The 26,911-nt window shown below is 61.3% G+C and overlaps 1 protein-coding gene across 1 annotated transcript in view; it reads left to right on the top strand.

Moving 5' to 3' along the window:
• Positions 1-484: 484 nt before the first annotated feature.
• The window catches only part of SRCIN1 (SRC kinase signaling inhibitor 1), a gene marked incomplete at its 3' end in the record, with an annotated part of 67,009 nt that continues 40,582 nt past the window's right edge, over positions 485-26,911 (top strand). Inside the window, exons 1-2 of the mRNA XM_082332228.1 lie at positions 485-533; positions 22,620-22,903. Coding sequence (XP_082188354.1) covers positions 22,643-22,903 — 261 coding nt within the window. The 5' untranslated portion in view covers positions 485-533; positions 22,620-22,642. The remainder of the gene's footprint in view (positions 534-22,619; positions 22,904-26,911) is intronic.

Here is a 26,911-nt window from a genome sequence, read left to right as displayed (position 1 = left end):
AGCCCCTCTGCTCTGAGTCTCCCTTGCTCTTCCATGCCCATAACTCCTCTTCCCAACAAGTGTCCAGCGCTTGGGCTGGGAGGCTGAGCCGGGCAGGGTCCCCTCGGCGAGAGCCCGCAGCAGCAGCAGAGCGGGGCGTTTCGGGCTCCGTTTGCAGCCCGTGCACGTGTTTGCCTCCCTACTCCTGGGATCAACCCCCCGTGCGCAGGGTGGGCTGTGTCCAGCACCGTGGCCGTGGGGCAGAAGGGGGCTGCCGCTCTCGTGCCCCCACGGCGCAGCACAGCCTGGCTCCCCATCGCTCTCCGCGCTGTGTTTCATTCTCAGATGCTTTCTGCTGCTGCTCTTTTGTTTCAGATTTATTATGTGTTTGCTTGCTCTGATTTATTTGTTTATTCCCCTCCATCCCCGGCGAACTTTCCCGCCTGGATCGCGTTCATTCATGAATCTCCTCCTTTCCTGTCCCTAACCAGGGCTCGATCGAATTGCAGGAGGGAAGAAGCCAGGACTCTGTTCCCTTTGTTTAAAGTCTCCAGGTCAGTACCGGGGCCGGGGGCCAGCAGCGTGCTCCTCCCCACCCTGCTTGTTTCATGTTCGATGTCCGCTCCTTCCCCGACCCTCTCCCGGGCGCGGGGGCCGTGCTCTGCCCGCTGCTCTCCGGGGGCCGTGGTGGCTGAGGGCAGCACCTGTAGCTCATTTTCCTGGGTGTTTATAGGAGGGTGCTGCCTGGTTTCTGGTTTGCATTGATGATTAAGGCATCAGCTCCCACCCTCTTTGCAGGGGAGGGTGGGTTTTTGAAGCTGGGGGATGGAGTTTGCAGCTGGAGGCATCACTGTTGCTCCCGGAGGGACCAGCTTGCTCTCCGCCAAGGCTTGCAAGGTTTGGGGTTTTCCTTGCTGGGAATGGGAGGGAAAAGCTTTCAAAGGAGAATGAGAGGAAGATGTTGGTTCTCTGGGTTAGGTGGAGAGGCAGGTGCCTTATTGAGGAGCTGGCTGTGGAAGCGTGGCTGGTTTAGAAAAGCTGTGAGGGGAAATGTGGTGGAATCTGTTCGGCAGCAACCCCTGCTGGGTCTGTCATAATAATAGATTTTATTTCTATGGCATCTGTCGGCCTCTAATGGGCTGGGTGTTCACGTTGCCAGAGATGGTTCCAGCATCTCAGCAAAGATAGTAGTGTTTCTTTTGGGGGAGGCTGAGCCGTGCACCAGAGCCCTGTCAATCAGGGCAGCAGCTCCGAGCTCAAATAATCCCAAGAGCAGCAGCAGCTCTGGTCAGTCCTGGTCCAGGTGATCAGGAAACCACCTGCCTTCAGAAAACCGCCTTTTCCTCCACCATCTAAGCTCTCTGAGAGTCTGTCCCGTAGCCGTTCCCCAGGGCTGAGAGCTGCAGGCACTGTGTGACATCCCCAGGGATCCCCTTTTCCTTCTGCTTCAGGCTTATTTATCTGGGACTTTGGTGGCCTCCTGCTCTGGAGCAGGTGGCTTTTCTATACTGGTGCCAGCTTGAAGGTAAGGGGAGCTGCACCGGCATGTCTGTCTGTCTGAAGGGATGTGCATGGCTGTCAGGCAGCTGGAGTCCCAGCACAGGCAGGGCTGTGCCGGGGAGGACAGCCTGGAGGTGGAGGAAATCAAGCTTGTAATACGTGGGGTGTGCCAGGCCTCCCGACACGAGAGCCTTCTCCGTATAAAACCAAGGCACTGGAACAGCACGCTGTAATTTAATTGCGTTTCCTGCAAACGCCTTGTTGAGTTGTAATGAACACATTATCCCGAAATGGGAGTGGGGAAGCAGGATGAAGACAGCAGCCCACGGCCAGGCCATGCATCCATATGGGGATCTGCCCCGGGCGCTGAGCGCTGTTCTAGTTCGTTTGCCGTCCCAGAATTACACATGCAATTAAGTTCCTGGCTCCAAACGGCGTGCATGCTTGCCCCTCAGCTGGAGAGCAGATTGCACGGCTGCTTCCTTGGGGCCGTGCGGGAAGGAGGGCTCGGAGGCTGCGCTCATGGCGATGGCTTCTGCCGTCCTTTGCAGGAGCTGGGAGCTGGCTCTTCGGACTGGAGGCACAGCCAGCCCTGGTAGTTTCATCACTGGTGTTCGTGGCCTCCCACCTGGGAGGGCTGCAGGTCCTGCTTATGCTGAACCTCAACATATTGGGGGGGGAAAGTAGTGTAACGGTGATGCTTTGTTGGGATTCAAGTTCTTGAATGGGTCGGGCAGAGCCTGGAGGTGTTAAAACCAGTACAACAAGGAAGGCTGAGGGGAGGGGGTGAAGGTAATGGGTAGGGCCTGTGGCCTTTTTGGGTTCACGGGGTCTTTTCAAGACCAGAAAAGACCCTTCTCATCCCCCCGTTTGACCCCAGCTGCGTGACAGAGGCCACAAAGTCTCGGCAGTAACTCCTGCATCAAGACCACAACTTCTGGCTGAGCGGGCGTTTGTCTTTCCGAAGGATGCCCTGCCTTGGTTCAGAGGTGGGAAGTGATGGAGAAGCCACCCTGCTCGGCGCAGGCTCTCCCTGGCCCCGTTCAGTGCATCGGCCTTCTCTTGTCTGCGTTTGTGATGCTCCAGCTTCCAGCTATCAGATCTTGTTCTGCCTTTGTCTGAACAAGATTAAAGAGCCCCCGCTCTCAGAAGCTGCATCCTTGCGGATGAGAACATATAGACAGTTATAAGGTCAGCCCGCAGCCGTGTAACGATGCCAGTTAATGAGCTTGTCTCCTGTGGAAAAGAGGTGGTTTTGACCCCTTCTGAAAGGTTGCTAGCACCTGCTTAGGCTGACAGACCTGAGGCTCAGCGACGGAAATCAGCACCGTGCTTTTATCCCATCTCAGGTTCCGGCAGCGATGTGGCTCGGGGTAACCCTGGAGGCAGCCAGGGAGGTTTTCGAGGTGTCTTGGCAGCGTGGAGGCTTGGCTTTTGTTTCCCAAGTCTCGTTGCGAGCCAACGGGATGCAACGGGGCCTCGTTAGATGGAGCCGAGCCCCGTGAGCGAGCGGGGAGAAGCGAGGGATCACCTGTGGCGGGGCTGAGCCGGGAAGGTCCGTGCAGCCGGGACGGTGGGGATGCTCGCCTTGTTGCTCGCCCCGGTGAAGGGGCAGCAGCTACGGGCAGGGACGATGCTGGCCGGTACCGACCGGAGGGCAGGGGCTGCCGGCTGCCACGCTGTCCCCCTGGGACAGGGGAAGGGGCTGTCCCCATCCGCTGCCCAGCGGTTCCCACTCGCCGCTGCCCTTGCCGGGGCTCCCCAGGTCAGGCTGCTAAACCAGCCAGTGCTGCCTAAATACTTCTCTCTGTCAAGCAACCCAGGGAGGAATAATTCACAGAGTCAACAGCTTTTTAATATCTCTGTGCTTCGAGTCAATTGTCAGTGCAGTCATTTGCCTTTTAATTTAAATTATTGCTTCTCCCTCCATATGCATCTTCCTCCCTCCTTTTAAAATCAGCAAACAGCCAGCCTGCCTCCCCCTCCTCCTCCTCACGGGTGCTGTCTGAGCTTCCCAACCGCAGGCTGCTCCTGGGCCGGAGCCTTATCGGCTCTTGCCCCTCATTGCTGCACGGCCACAGCTCTGCCTCGCTGGCAGCCGGGGATGTTCTCACCTTTGATTTTCTGCCTTCTTTATTAAAAATAAAAAAAATGTGATGGAAATAGATGGACCAATACCCTTCCGTGCTGTAAATCAGGGCTGATCTACTGCCATAAGCAGAGCCGTGGTGATTTACACCTGGCAAAGGTCTGGCTTGTTGCGCCTGTGGTTGGGCGGCGTTGCCAGGGTCAGTGCGTGGTCCACGGGCAGCCTTCTCCGAGATGCTGGGGGCAGGTAGCAGATGCCCGTTCTTCACCCAGTGCCAGTGAAATCCCGGTGTCAAACCCGGCAGATGCAGGAGCAGCCTCCCGAGCACGGTCTGGGGCTGTGGAAACCCACCGGTGACGGAGCCTTCTTCCCAAACCGTGCCTGGAGAGGGATGGGGCTGGTGGCGATGGGATGCGCCCTGGTGTAACAGGGGGTGTCTGGGGCTGGGCAGCACAGAGCGATCCCCAAAATAGAGCTGGGAGCGGGTGGGAGAGGACGCAGCCCCTCTGGGCTCCCCGCGGGGCGTCTGCAGCGCCGCGCTGACAGGTGCCGGGCTGACGAGCTCCAGCCTTGTCAGCGCCGGTGATGTACCTATAATTACTGTCTGATGTGCCAGAATTAGACTGGGAGCTGAGTAGTTTGATGCAGACGTGAGTGTCCTTGGCTGCCAGCAAGAGGTTTAACAAGTGTGAGGCTGCGGGCAGAGCAGATCCCCTCATCCCTCCCCGGGCGCAGCTGCCCACGGCCGCTCTCCCCCCCGGCTGGGAACCAACCTTTGGGAAGGATGGGTGAGGAGCGGGGTGCAGCCCCCCAGCCGGGGCTTGCGGTGTTGCCAGGAGGGTTTGAGGGTGTTGCTGGGGAATGGGCTGTTGCATTCACCCTGCTGCTTCATGGGGTGGTGCACGAAACCCCAACTCCCCACCGTGCCGGGTGACGGAGGCTGGCTGAGCCCCAGCCCCTTATTCAGAGCCACGGAAAGCCGCCGGGGCGGCTGCACGCCCTGTGGCATCCCTTGGCTCGGGGCAGCTCTATCGACCGCCCTGGGCTCCTGCATCGCTCGCCTGTTTCTCGCCGCAGTTTCTGGTTTCTCAGCTCCCGTCCGTGGCCCTGGCCGTCTGTCGCCAGCCGCGCTCGGCGTAAGCGACGGGTACTCCCAGCCTGCGCCAAGGCATTAAAGCCTTTATCGTAGTCCGGGGCATGTAATTCACAGCACAAGAACCAATAAATGGGAATGATTCAGAATCATTTAGCAGCTTCTGCTCAGGAAGAGAGAGACCAGGACCTCAATTAAGCTATTTGTAAATTGTTAATTTAAGCATTTCACTCGGATGCCTTAAATTGTTCCCTCCTGCAGTTTACAAACGGGTGAAGAGCACAGAAATATAAATGGAGCGGTGGGGAAATGCCATTTAGTTACCGTTTTCAGCAGTGGTAATAGCACTGTAGCTAACAGCGCTTTGATTTAAATCAGGGTAAACCAGGGCCTTCTTTAAAGGATGATTGACCGGGGAGCAGCGGTCCCCAGGTGATGGGGGACCCGGGGCGGGGATGTCGAGGACGTGATGAGGAGCCGGGGGCTGCCAAAATGCCTGGGCAGCCCCGGGATCGCTGAGCCCCTGTGCCAGGGATGCTCGCTGGTGTTTTTTCTATACTTTGCAAAGTAATTGTTAAAAACCACTGTATCTTTCCTCCGGGTTTAAGCTAGATGACTGCTTCCCCTTCAGCGTGGCTGTCCTGGAGAGGTCTGGCTCTCCAGGCAGGTCAGCAGCAGTGCTGTCGGCCGGTCCGGAGGGGTGCAGCTCCCGGGGCTGGCGCGACCATCCTGATTTACCCCATCCTGCAGCTTTGCCCCCAGGCGCTCGAAGCACAAGGCACGAAGGGTTTGGCCGTGGCACAGCTTGCCAATGCCAGAAGGTTTTAGGAGTCATGAACCTCATCCGTGGCACTTGGGAAATGTGCACTCCGCAAAGCGCTGGGGAGGAGGGAGCTTGTGCCCCCCCCAAAACCCGGCGCTGCCCTGGCTGAGCCTTTCACCGTGCAGGGGATTGCTTTCTCTCTGCAGAGCTAAAATTGCAAGCTCCTCCCAGGGACCTGGACCAGGACCTGGACTTGCATAAACTGCTGCTGCAGCTGGTCCTGGCGTATGCTCCTGCATGTTTCATGCTTCAGGGTGGCGGCTATTTTAACGCAGAACAGGGCACATCTCCTGTAACCCCCCACCTGGGATGGGACACGGCTCAGCTCCGAATCCTGTGGTGGGGAGCGGGATTTGCTGCATCTGTGCTCAGCAAGTGAGCAAAGGGAGAAGGGCGCTGAAGTACTGCGAGTGCGGAAGGACTTGGTGCTGTGCCACGGCGCCGGGTGGGAGCCGGGTGCTGCGGGCGCCAGCCTGGCCCGGGAGGTGTTGCTGCGGCAGCTCGGGGCCGGGCTGCGCTGCCAGGCATCGCTTGGGTTGTGCCGTTTGGGGAACAAATTCTCGCTTGCTGCTTCTCCAGGCGGGTTTTGGCTTCCTCACCAGCTGGGGAGCAAAGCCCCAGCCCCATGGGCTTGCTGAGTGGGTGCCGGGGCGGCCGCGGGAACAGCTTGGGCTGCCAGCGGAGCCGAGCCCCGATGCACGGTGGCACCAGTCCCCGTGGGAGGCTGGCGGGCACGGGGAGGGGAGCGTGTGGCGGGGCCCTCCTGGTGCCAAGTCCTCCCCTCGGCTCCACCTGCCACCGCTTGGCAGAGCCCGGCTGGGATCTGCGGGTCCTGCCAGCACTCCCGGGCGATGCCAGCCTCGGCAGATGTTGCCTGCAGCCTCGGCAGGCGAAGCAGCCACGTGGCCCTGGTTTCTCTCCTGCAGATCTGTTCCCTTCGCTCCGCCGAGGAGGCTGAGCCATCTTCAGAGCTGCCTTGACACCTCCGGGTTCTTGCTGGGGTTTAAGGAGTTTTTATTACTTGAGAACTTATCAGCCATCAGTTGGCTGAGTTTAATAAGAAATTACGCTCCCTGGCCCTTCAGCTGTGAAATGCACTTAGCCGTGTGATGTCAAAAGGTCTTCAATGGATATTTTTTTTTTTTTTTTTGCTTAATCTGGCTTCCTCCCCATTTCTGATAGCAGCACATACAATACGTCTGCCGGTACGGTGCAAGCACTGGCCTCTGAAATGGAAAAGGCCATTTTTGTCCACCAAGATCTCAGCTGCCCCGAGGCCGGTGCTCCGTGGTGCCTGGGCGAGGGTCTTTTCCCTGCTTGTGACACCCCGAGGACTGGGACAAGGTCTGGTCTAAACAGACCTGCAGTCACGGTCCCCAGCGCCACCGGCCAGGGCTCGTGTCCTGAGGTGGCATTTTCTGCCCGGTAATGGGCGTTGTCATGTGAGGGGAATTCAAGCGCGGGAAGCGTTTCCCGACGAGCCACTGATTTCCCATCAGATCGCCGCCGCCCGGCTCGGCAGCTCAGTGTCGTGCTTGGGTGGGTGCTGTTAGCAGAGGGTCCTTCTCTGGCCACCTGATGCTTCAAACACCTGGGTGTGAGCAGGGAAAGGCTGTCTGTCCATCCGTCACGGGGACGGGCAGACTGGCTGCTGCAGGAAAAGCTTAAATCTGGCGCCTCGTTCACCCCAGCCAGCGGGAACGGGGCACGTCCATTCACACGGGGCGGACCTGGGTCCGGCAGCCCAGCACAGAGCACCCAGGTAACGCTGAGCATCGATGGCACAGGCGGATCAAACTGCCTGCAGCACGGTTGGTCTTTTGGCAAGACCTTCAATGTCGCTCCTGGTTAACTCTTCTTTGCCTCTCCGAGCATCCTTGGCTGCTTGGCGTGGCAGGTCCCCGCTCCTCCTCCAGCGCTGGAACTCGGCATCGCTGCCTGCTCCTGAGCAGCATCGCCCACCCCAGGAGCGGAGCGCTCGGTTACTCCTCGGTATCTTGTCGTTTCAATGATGTACAATAGACCTACTGTGTGCGGCGTGTTAGGGCACCGCATGCATGAATATTGCTGTATAGACTGCGTCTGCCGAGCCCAGTTGTGAGCAGACACAAAGCCGCGCTGTCTCTCCTGGCTCGGGGGGAAGGCGGCTGTATTCCCACCCGATGACTGTCTTACTGTTCGGATCGCAACCGCAACGAGCGGCGCCAGGGCAGAGCGGAGCTTCATTGTGCTCGGGGCTGTACACAGGCATTGTGAGAAGCAATCGTGTTTCTGAAGAGCTTACAGATTAAATAGGAGCACGGAGATGTAGTATGGAGGAATTGGCTGGTGTGTGGAGGGGAGAGCGCTGCCCGGCGCAGAGACCGCGCTCCTGCCTGGAGCTGGTACCAGCGACCGGAGAGGGGGCACGGAGCCGGGCATCGGGCACCCTTCTCCCTCGCAGGCACATTAGGTGCTGGCGCTGTCTGGAAACAGCTCCTTGGGTAGCTGCTGAGAGCAAAACCGTGTCTGGCATCGCAGGTGTAAATGCAGAAGTCCTACTCCAACGCGGTAGCTGCTTTTACCAGCCTCTCCCTGGGAATTGCCTTGCTGACACACAGCTGCTCTGCCCGGCCGATCCCGGCCCTGGTGAGGGCGAGGTGTCACCTAGCGATGGGCTTTTTGCGAGCACAAGTGGCTCTTGCCACCACGCTGCCAGCTCAGAGTTGCACTGTAGGAGAAGTCATAGCCTTTGAAAGCCCCAAAGTGGGAAGATCTCCCTTTGGATGTAAAAACAGGCATTCGCCTCCGTTACTGAGCAAGGCTAAGCTGGGCGTTCAGGGTGCAGGTGTAGGTCACGGTGCCCCTTCCCATGGTGACGGCAGGACCCTCTGGGTGCCGTCCCCTTGGTGTTGGTGCAGCAGTGCTAGGTGCTGGTGATGCTGGTGGGACCTGGGATGGTGCCTGGCACCCATCGTCCCTGCAGTGAGGGAGGTGGTGGAAGGGTCCTGGGGTAAACCTGGGTGCTTGGTGCTGCCCTCGGCTCCTGCGCCCATCCTGCGGCAGCTCAGTTCCCCACCTGCGAAATGGGGGACGGGTGCTGCTCTGCACCCCCGGGAGTGTGGGGACCGTCAGCGAAATGGATGTGAGATAGCAATAGATCTGCAGGCCGACCCTTCTGAGCAGCTCTCAAACTGCAATAATGCTTATTTACTTCTCATCGGCAGAGCAATCAGAATTAAAAGGTCACCCCATCCTCTGGCCCTCCCTGCAGCGGGACTGCGGGAGTGAGCCAGGTTTCAGGGATCAGCAGGAAGGACAATTAATCCTTGCTGGCAGCAGTAACCGTGTTTGCTTTTCCAGCATAGCATCCTCCCATCACTACACCCTCCTCGTGCCCCCAAACCTCCAGCTTCAGCTCTAGCATCCCCGTGCTGTCCCCGTGGCGGGGAGGAGGGTGCATCTTCCCTGCCGCTCCTGGCATCCCAGCCCTGCCACTGACCCGCCGGTTGCCCTTGGTCATGTCTCCTCGCCTCTCACCTCCCATCCGCGTTGCCTGTAGTGACTCAAAGCTCTTTGGAGCACGTCCTACCTCTTCCCCACGGCGCTGGCCCAGCACAGTAGGCACGGCTGGTGTGCCAATACAAATAACGCACAGCCTACAGATATTATAGGCACAATATAAATGCAGGGGGAGGGATGCCCTTGGCCCCAAACTAAGGGAGGACGGGGAAGAAGCCCACCCTGTGCCTGTGGTGTGCGGGAGCCAGCCCAGCCTCCTTGCTCAGCGCTCTCCAGAAGTGCTCAGCAAAGAGGAGCAGGATTTTTTGGGGGGTCGTCATGGCAGAGCGTGCAATGAATCCTGCCTGCCTGTGCCAGCCGTGACTCACGGCTGCGGCTGTTCGAGAGCCTGGAAGGGCTCCAGCCAGGAGCTCAGCGCTCCCAAGTTTCTCCCTTCTTGCCCTGCCACCACTGGGCTCTGAGCCAGGAGCACTCCTGTCCCTCCTCCATCCATGCCTCAGTTTCCCCATCTGCGAAATGGGGATAAAGCCTACCTGTGGGTCTCTGGTGTGAGGTCTCCTGGGCTCTACAGCCCTTCCCACCCGGGGCTGTCTGGGCTGTGGTTTTGAGGCTTGAGTGGTTGGAAGACCATGAGATAGCCTTTCGGATGCCAAAATGAGCTGGTGCAGCAGGGCAGGCTGGCTGGGGAGAAACACTGGGAATGGGGGATGGAGGAAAAAGGGGTGAGTTTGCAAAGCCTCTTCCCAGCACTGGAAAAGAGGGGAGAGACCTGGAAAGGTGGGAAGGGCTGAGGCAGGTGGGGCTGCACGAGAGACAGGAGCTGGGCAGAGCACGCGCCGTCATCAGCCGTTAGCTGGGATTGCTCTGCCACCGATGTCGGGAGAAACTCCCCTTGCAGACCGGCAGCGTGCAGGCAGCGTACAGGCAGCAGAGAGCCATCTCCTGAGCAGGTGAGCCATCTTTCTCCAAGCAAGGTGGTTTAATTGGCTTCCATCTAGCTGATCAGCAAAGTGCCCTTTGGTGGGTTTTTAAATCTGTGTAGATCAGGTTTCTCAGAGCGATGCTGAGGCCATGGTGGTTTCAGCTGGATATTTAATACTTTTGGCTGGAAGAAGTGCAGCTCTTGGCTCTCCCGTGACTGGGACCAGGGACCAGGGTGCAAGTGTCCCCGTAAGCACATGTGTGGGTGGTTTCAGGGTGCTGCTGGGGTTTGCTCTTAAATGCATTTCATCAGCGTTTGGGTGCTGCTCGGCGGCAGCTCGGCCGAAGGGGATCCTTGCAGGACAGGTCGGGGCCATGCTGGGGGGTCATGGTCCTGCAGGACTGCCTTGGATTGGGGTAAGACTGAGTTTTGGGGTACCCGTGGCTGGGTCAGCATCTTCCCCAGGACCTTGGGGGAAGAGGCATGCAAACACCCCCCGAAATGCGGGCGCAGAGATGGTCTTGATTAGCTTGGATGGACCAAGAGGAGCTGGCTTGTGCCTCCGGTATCTCTCAGGTCTTGGCTGCCTGTTCCCCCTTCCTTTGGGGTAACCTCGTCACCCCCGGCAGGGCCAGCGCCCCCGGGGGAGTTTCTGGGCAGCTTCGGGAAGGGTCACTCCAACCCGTACAAGACCCATCCAGCAGCAGGTTGTGACCTGACTTGGCTCAGTGTGGTCAAGGGCCAGATCCAGCATCGTGTCCTGGGGACAAGACCTTTGCAGAGGGGCTCTCCTGCGAGCCCTGGGAGGCAGCTGCAGCTTTTCCTTTGCCCGAGCTCCCCCGGGGCCGGCGCGGGAGCCAGCCCGTGCAGACAGCGCAGGACTCGGGGTGGCCGTGCCCGGGGCTGGGCAGCTCGGTGGCATCGGGGAGGCAAATGGGCTCTCGTGTCCCCAGCGCTGAGCAGCCCTGGTCCCCTGGACATGTGCACCCTCCAGGCTTGCACCCGGCGGGGTGGCGGGAGCACAGGAAGGGCTCCGTGCGCGGCACTGGCAGCCCGCGGCACGCCGGCAGCCCGCGGCACGCCGCCGGTGGGCCCTTGCTTTGGCAGGGCAGGGAGGGGGCAGCGCGGCAATCTGCAGGCGCTGACGGCTGTGCATGGCTGTGCACTGGCTCCTGGCTCCCAGCCCATGTGATGTGTTTGAGGGGGCACGCTGACATTTCAAGAGGAAGAAAAAAAAAAAATACCCAGAGACCCACGGGGAGCTCTGAAACGCCTGAGCCAGAAAAGAGAGCAAGAGAGACAGACGTCCGCACGGAGCGGAGGAATAAAACCAGGCAGGGGGGAAAAGTTGCCGGGGTAGGGAAAGGATGTGAGCAGAAGCGCTGGCTTGGAGCCGGGAGGATGCGATGGCCGCTGGCAGAGAAACTGAGGCAGCGACTGTCAGCCATGGAGACAGCCCCACCGCTTGCCCGCTGGCCGTGCATCCCTCGCTAGCTCGGGGACAGGAGGGGGGACCGACGGGCGACGGGAACCGGGTGGCAGCAGACCGCTGGCTCCGGCGCTCCCGCATCCATCCGCCCCGTGCACCGGCACTGCTCCGGCTCCGCTTCCCCGTGCGGAGGGTTCAGCTCTGGATGTAAGGCGACGGTTGCCGCACGGTTGAGCGCCGACCGATTGCTGCGCGCAGGCTTCCTCGAGGTCAGTGCCGTGTAATAAGGTCGGTAACAATCCACCTAGCTGCTCGCTTTCGCTGCATACATGTTTAATAATGAACCGATTCTGTATTTAATTAACATAAACAGCTATTGCAACTCGATACGTCTCCTTAGATTTAACTTGACAGAGATGGCATGTTGCTTTAAATGCCAAGTGATTAGTAAAACCATATTTAATTTGGTTTAAACATATGCGATAAGATGCATGTGTTTGTCGCACAGATTTTGGAGCCGTGCTCCGAGCCGTCTCCTGGTTCCTCTCGGCTGCCTGGGTGCGACCATGCTTCCTCGCTGGGCAAAGCATCCCTTTGGCGCTTCCCCTAGAGCCGCGCCGAGGCTGCGGGAGCAGGAGAGACCCGCCGAGCCCGGGGACTACAGGCTGACTCCGTTGCTCGTGGGTATGGACTGGGGGGGACAGGGCTGGGGAACGCGGGCTCCAGAGGCGATGCTGGCCCCTCGGGGACAGTCCCAGCCCCACGCAGGTGGGCTCTGCCCCGGGAGGCGATGGTGCGGGCTGGGCTGGATGCCCAGCGCTGGTGGGAGGAGGCAGGCAGGGCTGCAGGCAGCTGCTGCTGCCCTCCTTTTGCTTGAATAAACCTCGCTGCCTGGCCGGCTTCTGACTGGCGCTGGTGGAAGGGCTGCAGGGCTGGAGGAGCCGTAGCTCTCCCTCCAACGGGCCCCGGCGGGGGTTAGGAAGGGCAGGAGGCAGCACGAGGGTTTGCTCAGCGCCGGCAGGGATGGGAAGGACGGCATCTGCCTCCGGGGACGGCACAGTGGCCTTGTCCTGGTGCCACCCGCAGCAGGACACGGGGCCCCTCCGAGGTGGGATGTATCGGGGGATGCGGTGGAAGGGGCACCTTGGTGTCCTCGTGCCCTGCGGACGGGGGGACACCTCCCAGCAGCATCCTTGTGCCACGGTCTGCGCGCCAGTCTCTGATCGGGCTGACAGCAAAGCCCCAGTGGATCTTACCCCATGTTTTCAAAGTGTGAGTGCGCTTTCCTGCATCTAAGAGGCTTTAGACGTGGATCTAAGTGATTTTTTTCAGCATTTTTGATTTTTAACTAGCTGTGACTAACCAGGCTGGCACAGCAGACTGTGACCAACCCACCTACGTGCTACCTGTGCGCTTATAAATAGGGTCTGTTCTCCGCACCCCATTTGGAGTGTTCCTGGGCTCCCGAGCCTCTCCATAACACCGAAACTGCGTCTTCCAGCTCTCCCCCGCAGCTGCCAGAGCGTAGCATCACCCCATCTCCTGGCAGGAGTCACCCAAAAAGGCAGTGCCCCCCCAATTCCTGCCCGGAGGCTGTGGGAGCTGGGCTCAGTGCCGTGGCCGGACCCGCTGAGCTCCGGGCTGTGCATCCAAGCACGTTGCGATGGCGGCGGGAGCCAAGTCTTCGAAAGAGTTGGGTCCCCCTGTGCCAAGGCAGAGACGGGCCAAGTGTTGTGCCGGGCTGAGCGCGGCGCGGCTCTCCCTGCAGCAGCCAGCATCGCCGCGGTCCCCGACATGCCAAGCCGGGGAAAAGCCCCCTCCCAGGCTCTTTCTCATGGAGCCGAGCCCTTTGGTGACTCCAGCCGGAGGCTCTAACCCCAGGCTGCAGGGCAAGGGCTGGAAAAGCCATAGGTTTGGCTTGAATTCTTCCCTTCGTGGCTTTCTTCGAGCCCCCCGCCTGGCAGGGATGCTGGAGAGGTGCTTCCCTCCCTCGGCCCTGCCATGCTCTTCCAGATGAATTTGCTTTTGATGAGGTGCAGCGCACAGTCGAAGCTCCTGTCAGGCGGCTTCGGCCTGCCGTCAGCGCGCGAGCGGTTAGCACGACTGCACTAATGGCAGGAGATGAGAGGAAGTGATTAGCTTGCTTGAAAAATTGCACCAAGTGCCTTTAGCAGAACCGCAGCGCTGGCGCGGTGCATTGCTACGTGCCGGGCAGGGGCATCGCCCGCTCTGCCGGCCTGCCCCGCAGCCGCTCTGCCCGCGTGCTTTCCCCTGCGCGGGAGCAATTTGTTTCACCCTTTAGCCTTCCTCCCCATCGACTTGTTGTATTTTGTCTCTGCCTTTGCAAGCTCTCCGAAGCAAAGCTTGCCTGTGTGGCCAAGCTGGCGTGGTAACGCCTGGGCTGCCGGCGTGCATCCCTCGTGGCTGTTCCCAAGAGCGGGACGCAGCCTGCAGACGGCCTCGTGCCCGGCTCTCGGCTCTGACCTCGCAGTTGCCCGTGGCCATGGGCAGGAGGGGTCCTGCCGACAAAGCCCCGCTCCCGCTGCCGCACCGCGCTGCTCCTTCGCGTTTCTCCTGTCGTGGAAGCGATTGCAATGGCCTTGCTCTGTTTAGCGACTTCCCTCAGTGTCTCATTAGCGGAAGAAATGGTCCTGTTGGGAATTGACTTTTTTTGATCTCGATGTGTGTCCCCTCCAGCCGACCCTCCTCCTCCTCACCCCCACCAGCTCCCCTCGCCCCCCCCGCCAGCTCCATGGCCTCCCCACACCTCTTGCTCTGCTTGCCGAGAGCTCAGAATAAGAAACGAATCCAAAGCCCTGATTGCGGGCTCGGACGAGGTCCTGCCTCCAGCTGAGCAGATACGTGCAGCCGCGGGTTATCGGAGAAGGCTGGAGCCTGAGCCTCCCGCTCCCAGGGGGCCAGCAGCCGCTCTCCCAAGCTTTCCCCATCCATCCATCCATCCATCCATCCATCCATCCCTGGAGCCGTTTTGCACAGCATGCGGACACGCATCTTCCCTGCCCTCCGCTGCATCGAGAGCTGGTTCTGGGGCTGTTTCCTTCCAAGGGCCCCAGCTCTCGCTTGCAGCAGGACCCCGGCCCCCCGCCGTCACCCCCCCTGCTCCCTGTCCTCCCACGCAGCATCTCCCCACCTCCCTCCCTCTGCTCTGGGCTAAGAGGAACCATCGATTTGGTGTCTTGAGGGGCAGTTTATCGCTTTCCTGATGTCTGATAGATTGGAATTGATTTCCAGAGCAATTTGCCTGAGCAACTCAAGGCAGGAGCACCCAGGACCTGTACTGCGACCCGGCTTTGCAGGAGCGCGGTGGGGATGGCTGCATCTCTGGGGCTGTTCCCGAATTGCGGCACTGGTCGGTGCTGGGAATCCTCCAGGGAGACCCACGGGGCAGGGTGGGTTCTCGGAGCAGCACAAATTCACCTGCCTGCAGGGGAAGGGAGGATGGAGATGGCAGCTCTGCAGGTGATGGGGGGGCTCCGGAGGTCTGGGTCCTGCCGCTGGCCCGGGCTCATCCCGAAGGCTTCTGCCCCCAGACCTGGATTCGCAGGGAGACTTGGCTCCGCTTCGCTGCACGACTGCGGGTGAGTCACTGCCCCGCGTCCGTGCACGCCCTGCACGGAGGCAGACGCCGCGCTCGCCTGTCTCAGCGTGGTGGTGGGAGTCAGCGGGCACTGCCAAGATGCTGGGAAAATGCTGGGTCCTTTCGGGAGATGCTAAATATGGATTCAGCGAGGGCACCACGCTGGGCACAAAGGCGGCATGTGGCTCTGCCTGTGTTTTCGCCCTGCTCCGACACTGGGTTCAACCCCTTCGTGTCTCAGCATCCCCCCTTGCAGCCGGACTCACGGACGCTGGGGCAGGCCCTTTCCTCCCCCAGCCCCGTGCCTCAGTTTCCCTCTCCCGTCCCTGGCCAAGGGGGATCCCCAGGCTCAGACCTGGCTGGCGCCGCCGGGGCTAATCCCACCCCAGCTGCCCGGCCGCCGGCTGCGCCACCTCGAATCGCTGCTGCCACGTGGGTGGGAGATGTGACCACAATGTGGCTTGTGTTTATGCTGTGAAGAGCCTGGCCCCTTCCATCCTCTCCTCTCCTCTCCTTTATTTTTATCCAACGTCCCCGAGCTGCTGGCATCTTCCCAGCCACTGTGCCATCTCCGCCAGCTGAGGATGCAGCCTCCTGCCAGGGCACGCAGGGCTCCTTTCTCCTCCGGCCCCCGGCGGGGAAGGCTCTGCCCCGGGCAGGGATGCTCTCCATGCACAGAGGATGCCACCGCTCGGAGAGGACGCTGAGGGCAGGGGAAGGATTTGCCCTGGCTCTCCCAGCTGTGAGCCATCCTTCCCGCGCCGCCTTGCCCTCCATGAGCTTGCCCTCTGCCCGTCTTGTTTTCCCTTGCCTAAGCGAGGGCAGCTCCTTTCTGCCTCCCACTGCAGTGGGGATCGGTGCTTCCCACTGTGGGGTGTCCGAGGGGGCCGGGACAGGAGGGGAGAAACCCTCGCTCGGATGCTGCCCTTCCCGCAGGGCGACGGGGGCATTGCTGCCCACCGGCTGCCCCCGCAGCATCCCCTGTGCTCCCAAGCTCTGCTTACTGGGCCCTGGCACTGGTCAGGTCACATCTGCGCTGCCGCAGGCATCCGGCACGACCTGGCCCCTGCCACCAGAGGAGAGGAGGTCCTCTCTGTCCAGGAGGCCCAGAGCTCATCCCAGCATTTGCAGCTCTGCCTGCTGTTGAGCTTTGTGCCGCAAGGTGAAAGCGGAGCCGCTCAGCTGCCATATGATCAGCCACGCAAGGCTTATCCACTTACAGACCCCCGATCGCCTTGTCAGCAGAGCCCACCCCGCCGGGCTCTTGCCCTTCAGCGTCGCAGCCGCCTCCCGGCCCGCACGGCCGCCTGCCAGGCAGCCGCCGCGCGCGAGAGCCGGGACGGGGCTGCCTGGGTGCTGCCGCCTCCGCTCCCTGCCCTCCTGCGAGGGAGCGCTCGGGCAAGGGTAGGGACGGCTCCCAGCTTGGAGCTGGCAGGAGATCCCAGGAGGATGCTGAGCCAAGGAGACAGCGTGAGGAGGAGGAAGGACAAGGGCCCGTTCGTGCTTTTCAGCTGCTGCCGCCTCAGTGGGATGCCTGCAGTGCGAGCGGGCAGGGGACGGGCAGCGTGGGGGCAGGGAGCTCTGCCTGCAAAAGCAACCCAGAGGGGAGCTGCAGGCTGAGGTGGGCAAGGCCGGAGGAGCTCCTCGGGGTGTCGGGTCCCCCTTCCCCGGGTGAGAGCACGGGGCCCAGCCTGGCTCATCTGCCCCACCTCAAAGGAGGGATGTGGGGATGGGGCTCCGGGCAGGCGGGTGCTGGTCCTGATCCTGAGCGCAAAGTGAGCAGCCGGGCGTGCTGGCCCTGCACTTGGCGCTGCTGTCCACGGGAGTTAGGAGGTGAACTCGTCTCCCATTTCCATGTGCATGCGTGGGTGCGATAACACCCGGCGAGGTGGGAAGTAGCTGCCGCTTTTTACAGGGCTGGCCAGATGGGATTTCTCCTTCAGTCTGGGTTTTGACAATGACATGGGAATTTATCCGGTTGTTTCTCTGCTTTCAAAGTAAAGGAGCTGCTTGTCAGGGCAGCGTCGCGGAGAGATGCCAGCTGGACTGCCCCGAGCTCCAGCCAGAGAGCAACCAGTGCGCACCAACGCGGCGCACGGCTTCGGATCAGTTCCTCATCGCTGTGCAGCTCCAGCAGCACCAGCTGGGCTGGCACTAGCGGGGTGCAGGCGGGGTGCAGGCAGCGTCCAGGGCACGTAGCGGCTGGGGACAGGCAGGGCCAGGTCTGCAGAGCTGTATCCGGACCGCCACCGTGCGCGGGCACCGTGCCCCTGCCCGCCTTCAAGGAGCCAAGCAGCGTCCTGGCCGCGCTGCCGGCGGAGTGGGGCCACGGGGTCTGTGCTACCCTGGCTGGGAAGTTCCCGATGAAACGGTCCGCGGGTGGTGTTTTATTTTCCTTGGTTCCACTTGAATTTGGGAGTGAAAGGCACGGCGGGGAGCCCGCTGCCTGCTGCTGAGCCTGGGCTAAGCCACAGCTCGGTGCTGCGGGGTGGGACCCTCGGGAATGGGGAGAGGAGGTGGGAGAGCTGCATCCCCCACCTCCCGGGGGGCTGCCGGGCGCAGCACGGCCGTGGGGCAGGTTTGTGCCGGGACGGATGTCAGTGGTCCCTCGTGGGCAGCCTTGGCGTTGCCTGGCTTTTCCCAAGCGGTTCGGTGCTGCGTCACCACCAGCCCAGGAGCAAGAGGACGGCAGGGAAGGTTCAGCCCAGCTGCCTGTCGGCTTTCCCTCCCCGTATTTCTCGCCCGGCACTGTGCGAGGCGTGGGCAGGGCGTGCAGACGCTCTCACCCGTGCTGGGCTGACCCCGGGTCTGTCCTGCTCCTGGCATCCCCGCGGGACAAGGGCATCTGCAGCCCATGGGCTCAGCCTGGAACGGGGACGCGCTCCTCTGCAGGCTGGTTTCAGATGAACAGACCTGGCTGTGTAAAGCACTGGTGATGGCTGGACCCCTTTGGCACGTGGCGGTGGCGTGGCGAAGGGCGCGTGTGTCCCCCTCGGTGCGTCGGCTGGGCACGGCTTCGGGAGGAGAACAGGGGCAGCCGTGCAGCTCCCAGCGCTTTTGGGCTGTGTTCGCTAGCTCCATCGTGGGGGTGAGATGGGAGCCTGGGACTGGTCCCGGAGGACACTTGACCACCATGTCCCCATCCTGAAATGAGTTCTAAGAGAGCGTCACCGAGCCAGGGACAGGGGTCCCCCGGGCAGCAAAGCCTCTGAAGGTCCCTTTACTCCAGCAGGTCCTGGCTCGGGCAGGGGGGGTATTTCTGGGGTCCCCCCAAGGCCGGCTGCCCAGCACAACAGGAGTTAAGTGCAGCCGGAGCAGGAGCCATGCAGGCTCTCCCTGCCCTTCCCAGCCATCGCTCCCCTCCCCGGGGCCTGGCAGCAGCGTGGCGGGGAAGGGGTTAGCACCGAGCAGGGCTCTGGGCGCTGGGCAGCCTCCTCGGGTGCTGTGCAGGCAGCGGGCGGGCAGTGCGGCAGCCGCAGCCTTTGGGAGGAAGGCGAGCGCATCCCGCTCTTCCCGCTGCCTTAATGGCCGGGCGCGGGGGAGCCGCATCGCTCCAAGGGGCTTCTATTCTTTCGCCTCCCTTTCTCCCCAAATGTACTCTCTCCTTCCCCTCCCCTCGCCCCTTTTTGTACAATTGCTTTCTTGGACTATTTGTCATGCTCCGCTAACTGCCATTGCTTTCACGGCCCGCGTGAGCCTTGCTGCCTCATGAAGATTTATGAAACTGCAGTAATAAACTGTGTTTGAAAGATCCTCTTTATGATAAAGCCCTGCCAAGCTGCCAGCGGGGGGATCCGAGCTGACCGTGCCGCCGACCCTGCAGCCGCCCTGACCTGGCGTGGCTCTCGCGGGGCAGCGCCCGCAGCACGGGGCAGGTTTTTGGGGGCCTCTCCCACCCCCGTCTCCCGGCGAGGGAGCAGGGAGCTGGTGGAGAGCTGCTGCTCGGGCTGCAAAGCACCGGTCCTGAAGAGCATCACCCAAAGCACGGGCGAGCTCTGGTGCCGCCGCTCTCCCGGGAAGGAGGTGATGGCCGCATCCTGCTAGGAGCCGGGGCTGTGGCCCCGGCATGGGTGACAGCTCTGCTGGCAGGTAAGGAAGATGGATGGATGAATCAGCAAAGAGAACCGCGTTCCCTTAACCCCCGGCTGCTCGGAGAGGGGCTTGCCAGGATTTACCGTGGGATTTTGGCTGTCGTGGGAGCCCTGCGCCCAGCCAAGGAGCCGCCGTCAGCCCCTGCAGACCTGGGGGCTGCCTCCCCTGTCCCGCAGAAGCAGTTTGCCGGCCGCCGTGGAAGCTGTCCTGCGCCCGCGGGTAAGCGATGGGATGGTCCCTGTGCGGGGACACGTCCCGGAGGGGCCCCCCGCTTGGCTGGGCTGGGGCAGTGCCGAGATGGGGCCACTGGGCAGTGCTGAGATGGGGCCACTGGGCAGGCTCCGGCCACCAGCTCTCCCACCCCAGTGACCGAGTTGGAAGCAGCCCTGGGAAGCACTTTCCAGGGATCTGCTGCTGCCGTCACGGGCAGCGGGGCAGCCCCTGCCTGGGTACCACTGCTCCAGCATCCGCGCACGGTCCCAGGAGGGAGAGAAACAACTTGGTGGGGGGATTTTGGGTGGCAGGATGGAATTATGCCCTTGGGGTGAGGCCAGGAGGGAAGGATTAACACCCTTTCCTCATGCACAGTGCCAGGGAAGCATGGCCGTGGGTGATTTAAGGTCCCTTTCCAAAGGAGCCCCTGTATCCCAGTTGTTGGCTATTCCCTTATCAAATGGACTCTGCCCGCTCTGGGCTGGGATATCTGGAGGGGAAAGGTGGCCGACGTGGGGACAGGTACACGCGTGTCTGCGGTGGCTTTTCCTCCTCTCGCTTTAGTGGGGTTCGTGGTGCTGGGGCTGCCTCCCCCCGGCTTGCTCGGGACCCCGGGGAGGGACGCGGGAGCGGATGCGGCGCAGCTGGGGGGTGGACGAGCCCCTGACAGCATCCAGCTTTGCTCTGACCCCTGCACAGATTGTACAGGGCTTTTCAAATCATCCTTTTTAGCAGTCAGCAGAGAGACAGCGAGCTGGCGCGTTCCACTCTCGGAGCATGTAATTAGGGAGCAGGGAGCTGCATGCTGATGTGTGGCTCGGCAGCGAGAGGAGGAGGAGGAGGGTGGGAAGGAGCCGGGAACGCAGCCTCACCCCAGGGCTGCTGAAGCCGGGGCTGGTGGAGGCTCCGGGGAGGCGGCTGCAGGGAACCAGCCCCTCTCGCACCCCCAAGCCCCCGGCCCTGCACCCTCCTCCGGCTCGAGGCCTCCTCACTGCCGCTCTCCCCAGCGAGGAAGAGGAGCTGCAGCTCCTTCCTCCCAGCCCTGTCACTGCTGCAGCTGGAGGCTTTCAGGGTGCCCCTTCGTCCCTCTTTGGTAGCCTTCCCGGACACGCCATTCCGGTGGGACGTGACAAGGCTGGGAGTCCCAGTGGCGCTCGGGATCCGGCACTGCAGAGGGGCTGGTTTGGTGGGGACGGGCCACGCTGGGCACGTGGCCTGTGCCGGGGGGGCCTGGGGTCCCACTCCCCCTCTCGCCCCCCGCCCCGAGCTGAGAGCTGCTCCCGAGGATGCTCCAGGGCACTGCCAATGGGCACCCAGTGCTGGGGCTAGGATGGGTGCTGGATGCGGCCCCCCAGCACGTCTCCGCTGCTTTGCCAGCGTAGAGCAAGCGCTTGAGCAACCGGCCGAGGGCAGGAAGGAGCCTTCTGCCTGGTAGCAGCAAACCCTCGGCGAGAAGCGTGTGTTATGGGGGGCGGTTACGTGAAAGGAGAGGTGGGGAGGCAGCTCCTGGGGCTCAGCAGGGCGGTACAGGACAAACTGCTCCGTCTGCATTTCCCACCCGTGCTGGAGTTCAGCAGAGGCTCCTCAGCCGCTGGGGCCCGGGGGCCCCGGGACGATGCTCTCAGCCCCGCGCTGCGCTGCCTTCTCCTCTGCCAGCAGAAGGACCGAGGTGTCCCCTCTGACATCTCTCCCGGGCCGCTTTCCCTGGGGGATCTCGGGGTGTTTTGCACGCGACCGATGCGCCATCACGACCTCCCCTGTGCAGCGGTGACGCGGGGACCCGGCTGAGCGAAGCGGCGAGGTGGGGAGGGACCGGGAGCTTCAGCTCTCGCTCACATTCTGCTGCCGTCTTCTGGGTATGGGGGTGACGGTCCCCTGGCTGAGGTCACGCTTGGTGACGGAGCCGTGGGGGAAGAGAGCTGGACCAGTTGGTTTTTGGAGGAGGAAAGGGAGGATCAAGCTTTGGCGGGGGTAAGGATGCCCCCGTGGCATTTGCTGAGAGCGTTGGGTCCCCGCCTGGCTCAGCAAACCCCTTGTACGACCTTGAGCAGAGGAATTATGTCTGTAGCACACGCTGGAGTCCCGTCTTACATTAATAACACAATCAGTTGATATAAAGCTAATATGTTGGGCTGATAAATAATTAAGGGAAAGGAAAAACCCTCTGTGATTTGCTTAACAGGAGCTTGGGAAGGAAGGGAGGGGGGAAAAAAGGACAAGGAGGGAGATGAATAATGATTCAAGGTTAAATGGCGAGTGAAAAAGGAAAGCCTTAACGCGGCGAATCCCTGCAAGACACATGCTGCAGGTTGCCAAACTAGTTAGCGGCGGCAAAGACCTCGGCACGGGCACGGCGGCGGCGGCCGGGACCGGTCCAGGGCTGTGTGACACGGGCTCAGATGGCACGAGACCCTCAAAAGTGGCTTCTTGGGGTGGGGGCCGGTGCCCCAGGGCGGCTCTGCAGTGGGTGTGGGGCTGGGCAGGGGCTGGGGGCCGCGGCGTGGCCTCATCCTGCAGCCACCGAGTTGGTGCCAGGCGCTGGCAGCGTGCGGGGACTTCCAGGCACTCGTTACCGCTCACATTGTGCGCGCTCGGCACAACTTCCCTGGAAATTAAAATCACAACGTGCAGCTAATGAATTATTAGCAAAGGGACGAGTCCCTTTTGCCTCACTGCATGCGTGACCTCCTGCCCGCCCTCCTGCCTGCGCTCGCTGCCCGCTCTGCCCGCCCGGGGTGGGGTGAGCTCTGCGAGAGGGCTGGCATGGGGCAGAGCATCCCCGCGATGCCCGGCGGCGGGGCCGGGTTTGGTGCCCGAGGGCTGGGCAGCAGCGGCTGCAGGACGGGGGGCTGCCCCTCCGACGGGGGTCTCCGGCAGGGCCTGGCAGGCGGGGGGGGGGGGTCCTGCAGGCAGACACCAGCCCTCGCCCACGTTTCGTTTTCTTTTTGGTTTGTCTGTGTGTCCGTGTCCCCCTGTCTGTCTGTGCTCCGGAGCGGTGCCCGACTCCTGTGTCTTGTCTGTGCCATTTTAATGACCCAACGCTGTTTGATTCATGTTTCGCTCTGAACATCGTGGTGTCGGTGGGGTCCCAGCCCCTCCATCCCTCCTGCTGCCCCCTGCCCCTTCCATCTCCTGCCACCACCAGCCCCGTGCCCGGGAGTGGGGACACCGCTGCCATCGCAGGGGGATAAACCCTGCACCCACCAACCCCCCAGTTGTATCCCATTGAGGGATGACCCCGCTCCCAGCTAGGCTCAGCTCTCACTTCTAGCTAAAAACCCCCTCCCCGTCCCCAAATCTTAGCACCCCACCTCTGCCCCACAGCAGTGGGGCCGCCCCGGGGCTGGCCCTGACCCCGCTCTGCTCTCCCCCCCGTGCAGATCCCGAGAGGACGAGCACCCACATGATCTCGGCGGACGATGCCGAGTACCCGCGGGAATACCGGACCTTGGGCAACGGCACCCGGCGCTTCTCCAACGTAGGGCTGGTGCACACCTCGGAGCGCCGGCACACCGTCATCGCCGCCCAGAGCCTGGAGGCCCTCACCGGCCTCCAGAAGTCGGAGATGGAGCGCAAGCGGGACGCCTTCATGGACCACCTGAAGAACAAGTACCCGCAGCACGCGCTGGCGCTCCGGGGGCAGCAGGAGCGCATGCGGGACCAGGTAAGGGGCGTCTTCTTGGGGTGGGAGGGGGAACAGGGACCCCCATCTCACCCTTTGGGGCTGTCTGGAGGAGAAGAGGCTCACCGGGAGCTTGGATGGTGCACGAAACGGGTGGTCGCTCGCAGCAGCATCCCCCAGGTGTGAGGAAAAGCATCCCCCAGCCCCGGGCGGGAGCACCCAGGGCTGGGGGGGTCCCAGGAGGATTTACCCTGCCATATGGGGGGATTCGATCCCGCTGGCTGTTGACAGCCATGGGGAGGAGAGGGATGTTTCTCCATGCAGAGGACATGCAGAGGGGTGGGCGTGATGGCCATGAGGGGCAGCTGGCACCTGGATCTGACCCGCAGGAGGGTGGCACCCAGCCCGGGTCGCGGCAGCTTCCAGCTGGGCTGCAAACCCCGACCTCTGTGGGGAAGGGGCGGCCTGACCCGGGGGCTGGTGTCTCTGCAAACCCTGCTGTGTGCCTGGCACTGCACGGCCCTGCAAGCCTCGTCCGGGCTCCCCGCATCTCTGCAGCCCCCCAGCTCTGAAGCAGTTGCTCCCTGCCTTAGCTTGCATGGTACAAAAGGCCTAAATAAATAGTTTGCCCTGGCAAAGCTTCACCCCTGCCCTTGCCCCCCGCCTGGCTGCAGCTCAGCGGCAAGTCCCTGTGCCAGCCCGCGGTGCCCCGGCACAGCCGGTCCCCGGGCGTCTGTGCCGTAGTGCTGGGGGTGAGGATTTAGCGTTAATCGTTGTTTGGGCAGGCTGTTGCTGTGAGCATGGGCTTAAATCCCAGCCTGGCCGCTGAGCACCGGTGCTCTCCTCTGTGTTACGGGTGTTACTGAGGACATTGGTGCAAAACTGTGGCCAGTCCCGACCTGAGCGGCACAAGCGTCGGGATGGGGATGCTCTCCGAGCCAGAGCGGTTCGGTGCAGCTCCTGGGGCAGATATCTCCCCCCGGCTGCCCGGCAAGGTGCCAGGGCGGCTGCGGAGCTCGGGGGACTGTGGGTCAGGACGAGCAGGGGCAGCGAGGGGCCGCGGCTCTGCCCCAGCACGTGCTGCTGTGCTGTGCGGGACGGGATGCGGATGGGCAAGGGGTGCCCGGGGTTTGGTACCCACATCCACGCGGGGATGTCCCTGGGTTGCCTGATCCCTGGGGACTCCATCCTCCCCCAGGAACCTCGGAGCAGGACAGCGGGTGATGCGTCGGGGCACCCTTGCTGAAAGCAGCAGAGCCCAAGGGCTGAACGGTTCCTGGGGCAATATCCATCCCTCGTGCCGGCGGAGCACCCCAGGGTGCTGGGGAGCCCAGACCCCTCCTTGTCTGGGTAACGGTGGTGCCCCAGTGATGCTGTCGGGGCAGCAATAAATCCCACCTAAACGGGCACTTTTATGAAAAGGCACAGGGGAGGGTGAGCGCGGAGCAGCCGGAGGAAGTGGCTGGAAAGAAATCTTATATCATCTCCAACCAGACGCCTCCCCGAGGGACGGAGGCGACGGCTCCCAGACCTAGCGCAGCGGAAAGAAATCCGGCTTTGTAAGGAAAACCAGCGGGGCCCCGGCGTGCCGCCCGCGCCGAGGTGGCAGCAGCAGCGGCATCGCTGCCTCCTCCGAGCTGCCGCCCGCCTTGCACCCTCCTCGCCCGGCGGGGCTGCTTCGGGGAGCACCGGGGGTCCCCGCTCTGCAGCCCCTCTCCTTGCAAAAAGCTCGTGGCAAAGGGGAGCGGCCAAATCCTGCACAGCTGCTGGGGGGGCTGCGGTGATTTGCACCAGCCGAGCATCCAGGTTTTGGCTGAGGGCTAATTATTGACAGCGGCTTTGCCGTCGCCAGCAGCCTGAGCGGGGCCGGGTGCCGCACACGGCGCGTGGTCCGTATCTGCGCCGCCGCTTGCCAGACGGAGCGGTGACATTTCTGGCCGCAGAGTGATATTTCTCAGTAAATAACGGGGAATCTTTCCCTTATTATCACAATGATTTAAAGACTTTTTTTTTTTTTTTAAGCAGTAGCTATTAAAAAAAAAAAATCTGTGTTGACTCAGGGTCTGATAAGCTTTGGAGGATTTTTATAAGGTGAAAGAAAGATGATCTGGATTCTGGAATTACCTTCTTTATTTCTGACCCCCCTCTCTCGGGGCCGTGGGTGCCCGGTGGGACCGGGAGTCTCTTGGCACCAGCCGCAAGCATCACTTATTTGCAACTGGTGGGGAACGAAGAAAAACCCCAGATCCTTTTTTTTTTCCTCTTTTTTTTTTTTTTTGTCTTCATTTTCCCTGCAGGCGGTAAATAATAACGGGGAGAAAATGAAACTAGAAACACTGGAAACCCTGGGTGCCAACCTTTAAATGACATTGGGATACAACCCACTGGGCCTGCCTGAGCCGTTTGAAACTTGCTTTGCCTTTCTAGGGGAGCCTGGCAGGTATTTCAGATCACAGGCTTTGCTATTTTGTTTTTTTTTTTAAAAAAAATTACATACGAGAGCGTTTACAAAATCAGAGGTGAATAGAAACATTTCATAAATGTCAACATCCCTTTCAGCGTGGCAAAGCCTGCAGCAAACCGCCATTGTACTCATGCATAGGAATTGGAAAGCGAGCGCAATATTAATTTTAATCATATGTATATATAACAGAGCAGGAAAAAAACAGGCAAATAATTGTACCAACACCCAACAGACTGCTAGCAAATCTGCGGAGCAGTCCAAGGTGGCAGCTAGCTAATTTAAAACCCAGATGGGAGAACGCGTTAAACGGGCACATTAGCGGTAAAGAGGGGAATGGGAACGGGGCGGCGTGGCTCTGCGCTTGGGGTAAACCCTGCCCCGGCAGGAGAGGGGTGGCACGGCCGGGTTTCTCGTCTCTCTGTGCATCGATGCTCTGGGACGTGCGATATCGAGCGTTTAGAAAGTTAGGAACATTTAGAAAAATGACAATATAATGGTTTAACGGAGGTGACCTCTTCGCCCCTCCCCGTTTCTCACTAATAATCCGCATTGCTTTTGGATCGGCTTTTCTGCACGGGGCTCGGGGGCCGCGTACCAACCGGGAACGCGTGGGTTTACGCAGACAAATCAGAAACCCCAGAAAAGAAGGGATTACAAACCCTAACCTATGTGTAACCAGTTAAACGCACGCGTGCCAGCTGTATCGCAACGAAGCCCTGTCTGCTCCGGTGCCTTGCAGCTCGTAAGCTGCAGCATGGGGTTAAATACCGCAGCGGAGCTGGAGCAGGAACGTGCCTCTTTCAGGTCTAAATAAAAGTATATACAGCTTGGATTTAAGCTTGTCCAGTCCTGCTGCAGGGGAAAAAAAAAAAGGAAAAGGCTTGAGCTGAGTGTTAAGGTGTCGGCGGCCGCCTGACAGCAGCAGATTTGCAGCTGCCCGGAATAAATCCGATTTTGGAATAAATAAATAACAGCCAGCGCAGATGTAGGGACCCACCAAGCCAGGCCCTGCTCTTCGCTGCCTCGCCAAGGGGCCTGGCCAGCAGCGCCGCGGTCTGCCCTGCCGTGGGGTGCATGGGTGCTGCGCAGGGCAGGAGCGATCCCGCAGGCAGGGGTGCAGGCAGGGGTGCAGGCAGGCTGGGGAGGTGGTGGTTTGCTGCAGCTGGCTTTGTGCCTCAGTTTCCCCAAATAAAGCAGGGGTCTTGGCTGCTTCCCTGCTCTGCAGTGGGGCGTGCTGCCATGTCGGGGACCTGGGGGGGCCGAAGTTCGGGGCTGGGGGTGCGTGGGGCCGGGGCTGCGGGCAGGGCAGGGCAGCGGCGACGCTGCTCTCCCAGCTGGGAGCAATTCTTTGCATTGGTTATTCTCAACGGTACTTTGCCCTTCTCTAGAGCGCTGTCGGCTCAGCAGCTCCCGGGGTTCGCAAGCGCGGCTGACGCCTGTGGTTTGGGCTGGGGGTGCAGCAGGGGCCGGGGGCGGCGGTGGGATGCCTGGGTCCGGCATCACGGCGCTGCTGCAGCCCCCCGCTCCTGCCTGCAGATGCTCAGACCCAGCTCCCACTGATTAAAAAGAATATTAAAAAAATCCCA

This window comes from Platalea leucorodia (assembly GCF_965183815.1).
Source record: "Platalea leucorodia genome assembly, chromosome: 22".
Lineage (NCBI taxonomy): Eukaryota > Metazoa > Chordata > Aves > Pelecaniformes > Threskiornithidae > Platalea > Platalea leucorodia.
The sequence above is the reverse complement of the archived record's forward strand: the minus strand, read 5'-3'. Positions and strand labels throughout refer to the sequence as shown.